This window comes from Apium graveolens, chromosome 11 (assembly GCF_009905375.1).
Source record: "Apium graveolens cultivar Ventura chromosome 11, ASM990537v1, whole genome shotgun sequence".
NCBI classification, from domain to species: domain Eukaryota; kingdom Viridiplantae; phylum Streptophyta; class Magnoliopsida; order Apiales; family Apiaceae; genus Apium; species Apium graveolens.
In genome coordinates, this window is record NC_133657.1 from 125809456 (window position 1) to 125815174 (window position 5719).

General features: G+C 31.4%; 1 protein-coding gene across 1 annotated transcript; it reads right to left on the reverse strand.

Moving 5' to 3' along the window:
• Nucleotides 1-576: 576 nt before the first annotated feature.
• Nucleotides 577-2404, reverse strand: LOC141697868 (large ribosomal subunit protein eL19y-like). The gene is made up of 5 exons (XM_074502423.1): nt 2247-2404; nt 1771-1893; nt 1130-1443; nt 890-948; nt 577-785 (listed from the first exon to the last, which is right to left on the reverse strand). Exons 1-5 carry the CDS (start codon nt 2356-2358, stop codon nt 761-763), a joined length of 633 nt encoding a protein of 210 aa, XP_074358524.1. The 5' UTR covers nt 2359-2404; the 3' UTR covers nt 577-760.
• Between the last annotated feature and the right edge of the window lie 3315 nt (nt 2405-5719).

Consider the following 5719-nt stretch of genomic DNA (forward strand, 5'->3'; position numbering starts at 1 on the left):
TAGCTAGTAAAAAGCATTTCGAAGAAAGAAAGCTAGTTGCAAGTAACTTGTGCTTCTGCTGGGATCAACACGGGAAAGCAGTTCCTTGCTATAACTTGAGCATTGTCCGACGAGCTAGTCAATTAAAAATATATAACAGTTACTATAAACTATGACACTATTCTCTCCCACAAGTGAAATAAAGAAAAACAGGGGTACCTAAAATTCTAACAGTTTACAATTTCAACGAACCAGGCTATTAACAAAAGCAATAGAACCTGTTCATAGGAAATTTGCCGTAGAAACCATATTAAGAGAAGGCAGCCATTTACATACAGTTAACACTACAGCCTCATTTAAACCAGCACTCAAAATATATAACGTATGACCAATACCAGCTTCTTATTAGAAACTGAAAGCTAAATGGATTAAGACCTGTTCATCACAATCAACCAAATACGACAAGATTAATTTTCTTTCTAGACTTGAGAACTTTTTCAAAAGTGTCTTTCTTCTACAATTCAGTCTGGGAAATTTGACACACAAGAATAGCTGATATAATATAAATCTACAGTAACAGGTGTCCCATGCAAGGAGTTTCAAGTAAATTCAATTCCATCTAGATACGAGAATTTCAAAAAGAGTATCGATATTTAAACTCTCCTTTCATCTAGACATAACCAGCACTTTTAACAAGAAATGATTAAAACATAAAAACATGGCGGTCAAAAACACTAGTGCTAAAGACGGACTTGTACTGAATTTCCCTTCACCGAAAATTTCACTTCTTTGATTTCTTCGATGGCCTGAAAATAAAACAGAAGTTGGTCAGACATCGTTTTAAGTCTACGCAACATTCACAAAAAAGTTATACTATTCATTAACGACAAAACAAATACAAAACACTCACTGAGTTTGAGCAGCCGGAGTTGCTGCTGGTGGAGCTTCTGGTGCTTTCTCTCCTGGGCCCTGTACATAATTAAAAAAAGATAGTTTACTTGATTAGAATCTGTTCAGTATATAGGAGTATACATCGATAGGCAGTAGCAACTAGCAAGAACTTCAGTACATAATTGTTTTTTTTGGGGAGAGGGTATATACTTTCTTAGAACTGTTGCAACACGACATCTGAGTATCATCATTGCATTACCTGGGCAAGGCGTTCCTCCCTCCTAGCATGCTTCCTTTCCCTACTTGCCTTATTCTTTGCTCTTTTAGCCTCAAACTGGTCAGACAGTGTCTTTTCACGAGCCTTCTCGGCCTTGGACTTATGGATACTCTCCATAAGTACTCTCTTATTCTTGTAGACATTACCTTTAACCTTCATGTACATATCATGATACATGTGCTTGTCAATCTTCTTTGCTTCCCTGTACTTGCGGAGAAGACGTCTGAGAACTCTCATCCTCCTCATCCACAAGACTTTTGTTGGCAACCTAGCCTCCCTTGTTCCCCTTCGCTTACCTATATTAAGTTTATGTGCATTCAGCTATAATTGTAAAAAGACGGTAACTTGTGTCACTCAACATTACAATAATACTCTCAAGATGTCTTGAAGTTTTCATGACTAGATTAAGAGAACATTACACGAAAAACTGACAAACAGAATTATCTTGTTCATAAAACCAAGGTTCTTGATAACTAAATATCTATATTTTTAGATTCAACAAACTATTAAAATTATAGCAACATTCGGTTAAATACGCAAATAAATACTAGTTGGATATCAATCCTCGCTTAAGATTAAAGACGTAAAGATGCCGTAAGTAAGTAGAGCAAATAAGAAAGTACCATATCCAGCATGCCGACCCTTCCTTTTAGCTTCCTTCATCCTGCGTGCACGAGAACGAGAGTGAATCTTGGTGGGCTTCCTGATAATAAACCCATCCTTAACCAACTTCCTTATGTTCTGACCTGCTCACCGCAAAAACAAAAAAAAATCAAAAATACTAATTAAACACATCACCACACCAGAAATGCCAACCATAAACAAAAATAGCAAAAACAAAAACCATAATAATAATCGAAAGCTTCGCGAAAATCAAACTAGAACACAATTAGTGCAACCATTTACCAATACTAATTTGACTAACTAGCCTGTAAAAATGTTAATTTTGATAAACCATAGAATATCAATCCATGAAACAATTATTCAATAAATCTTTTAATATAACAAATAATAACCCATTTTTCCATTCGTATACATAAAACCAATAAAAACAAACAAATACAGTAAATAAACATTTAAAAGGGGGGGGGGAGCATACGAGAATTAGCCATGGAGATTTCATTGGATTCATTGGGATCGAGCCAGACTTTGCCCTTTCCGCACTTGAGGACGCTCGAGGCGAGACGCTTCTGGAGCTTCAGTGACACCATCTTCTGTCCTAGCAGCAGCGCCACACAAATGAACAAGAGAGGCTCTTTTTTAGGCTAGGGTTTCGTTTTATATTTTTGTTATCCTTTGGGGCTTTTGTGTTTTCTTTGGGCTTTCAGTCCTTTTCTTTTCTTTTGGGCCAACTAAATAGGCCCGGGCTACGACTCTAATTCTTGTTTCTTTTTGGTTTATTTTTTTCCCAAGGTGGCAAACTCAACTCTTTTTGGCAAATTTCTTTTTTGAAAATTATTTTGCAAACATACAATTTTTAGTTAATATTATAGAAATATCTGAAAAATATATATAGAAAACACATTTTAGAACTTTAGATCAATTTGCAACTTTAAGGCCATCTCCAACTGTTGTGATCCAAAAATCCAAATTTAGATCACCAACTGATCCAAATACTGATCCAAATTTCTGATACTCCAACAGTGTGATCCAAATATTTGATCCAAATTAATTTTTACATATAATAATATAAATATCATATTAAGCAATTTTATCTTAAATTTATCATTTAATCATTATTAACAATTTATATAACATTTCATAAATTAATTAAATCAAAATAAATTAATACACATAAAAAAATTAAAATTGTGCACTTAATTCACGAAAAATACATTTATTGCAATAATTAACATACAAAATATCATTGTTACACACTAATTTTCCGAATTAATATATTCTTCCCACAAATACTCAATTAATGCATCTTCAAGTGCAATATGTGTCTCTTTATTTTTTATTTTTAAATTTTAATGAAATTATGTTTTCTCATTATTTTAAGTTTTATTTTAAAAATAAATTTTTTTAACTATTAATTATATTCTGTTATTAATTATATAAATTAAATAATCAAAAATCAATTTAAAATCTCATAAACTACAAATAACAAAACCATTATTTTATATTAAACCAAGTGATCCAAATTTGGATCAGTGAACAGTAGTGATCCAAATTTGGATCACCATTTGGATCACTGTTGAAATGGAATTTGAGGTAATCTGCCCCAAATTTGGATCTTTGGATCAATGTTGGATTTGCCCTAAGAAATCAACTATTATGAAAATCCATGCGAGACACAGGTCATGTTCTAGTATAATTTCTAAAATTCAAAGATGTTGCGGTGTGTGTAATGTTCATAATTTATGATACCTTTATTGTACTTTAGCTACATAGTTATTTGGTTACCGATAAACTCATCGATGATCGAGTTATTTTTCAGTTGCGGAATGAGTAGTATTGATATTGAATATTTAGCATTTGTAAGATTTATCCTACCTTTCTTTGTAATTAACTTTGTTATTGTTGCACATTAGTGTACGAGATTGTGTACAATATTCATAAAATGGGTAAACCGATTTTCTTATTTTTTTTCTTACCAATGTTTGTCAATTGTCATTTGAAGCTCATTAGGTATAAGAGTTAAGTTTATAGTATGTTAACTTAAATTATAGAATTATTGGTAAAGAAAATTCTTACGCACGTAATTCTAAGTTTCATCCCTACATAGCGGTTCGGGTGTAAATTGTATATCGATACATGGTGTGGTGTACATAACAATTGAGGTTGGTTTATACTATCGCTTGATGTGTCCATCAAATTTTCTCATTTGTACATATATTAATGCATCCATGATTTTTTTATCAATTTAAAAGTTGCATGAATGTGATTTACAACTTACGGTGTGATCTATTTTATATTATAATCTAACTTGCTTGTTATCGTAAATATGTATAAGTTTATGGTGGAAATTGTTATTGATTCCACGCATTATTTCCCACAAGTATGTTTATCTCTAAAAGCAATTGAGATTGCATAAAATGCTGGCAAAGTACTTGATGTTTTCTCTTACCTAAGTTGTAAGAGGACACCGACATGTTCACGATCCCAAATTCAGGGGGTTTGGACGAAATAATCGTTAATTAATAATCATCGTTGGACTTCAAAATAAGTTGAAAGAAAAACCCTCCCCCCATAAACATTCCCTTTCCAAACAATATTGAATTAGAGTGTCATATTTTATACTTGTAAAAAAATTCCTTGCTAAAATCTGTCTTTCCCCTGCTAACAAGTTAAGCACATATTTTTATCGAACACCAGAATTTAAACAAATACTAATTTATAACGTACCTTGAATTTTATTGAAAAAATTATATTTATAATCATATCTTTGGTAATATCTAATTGATGCACATGCTATATTCTAGCATCTAATAGAAAAATTGTGAATATTTGTTCAATTTTTTGTCACTCATTTTTCATTCATGACACGGGGTGTTATACTGTGTTTATTTTAATTAGTGCATACTTTTTTATGCAAATTTATATGATATATAAAAAATAGTAGATAATATAGTTCTTAAAGTATTCCATATCCTAAAGTACATCGTAAATGTATATCGTTATATACATAAGTTTTATTGAGAACATATTTTTATCAAAAACCTCAGAGACCACCTACATTTAAAAATCAAAACACTATAAAATATAAAGTATATTCTACGAATATCACTAACTCATTAAAACTAGTACTTGTTTGTCTACGCTACGATGCGGGGCTATATTTTGATTATTCAAGGATGTATGTTGTTATATAGTAAGTAGTAAAATGATGGTCAGTAATTTAGGGTGTTAAATGTTTAGTTGGAGTGTATCTGTCTTTTTTGTTAAAGTTATAACTTTAGCAAGTAATTAGGTAGGTCGAGATTTTATTATATTACTTTTATTTTTAGATTTGTATATTGGGAGCTCTGTTTTAAATTTTGTAGTTAGTAAAATTATATAGTTTTTAGTAGTGAAATTGTATTTTGTAGGTTTTTATTTTTTAAACTTTGGGACTCATAGTTGTTGACTTGTAGTTATTGATGCTTTCGTTGAATTTATTTTTAAAATACAAACTTAATCATATTTCTTGTTACGTGCGCATTGATCACTTGGAGAAATAATTGAATATTTTATCAAGACAATGATGGTGTTTGTAGCTTGGAGTTGGCTGCTAGGCAGTACAGTATTGGGATGTCAATCGTTACGGTGACATTGTTAGTAGTAGGGGTGATCATCAAACCGCATAAACCACCCGCACCGCACCGCAAAATGCGGTTTTTAATTTTTTATGGTGCGGTTGCGGTTTAGGTTTAAGTTTTTGACAAACCGCGCGGTGCGGTGCGGTTTGCGTTTTGACATTTTAACATTCTAGTTCAAACTGCACCGCACCATAATTTTATATTTATATATATAATTATTTATAATATATATAGATATATAATGTATATATAGATATATTTATATATTATAGATTCATTTCTTGTTTAATATAGTTTTGTGTTATAAACTATCTTAAATATTATAAATTAC

What these genes read in the sequence shown, in the direction of transcription:
- LOC141697868 (XM_074502423.1), bottom strand. Translation starts at nt 2,358, where the DNA reads ATGGTGTCACTGAAGCTCCAGAAGCGTCTCGCCTCGAGCGTCCTCAAG. An exon ending in AATCTCCATGGCTAATTCTC is followed by an intron (nt 1,894 to 2,246) that starts GTATGCTCCCCC and finishes TGCGGTGAGCAG; the next exon opens with GTCAGAACATAAGGAAGTTG. An exon ending in ACTCCGGCTGCTCAAACTCA is followed by an intron (nt 786 to 889) that starts GTGAGTGTTTTG and finishes TTTTATTTTCAG; the next exon opens with GCCATCGAAGAAATCAAAGA.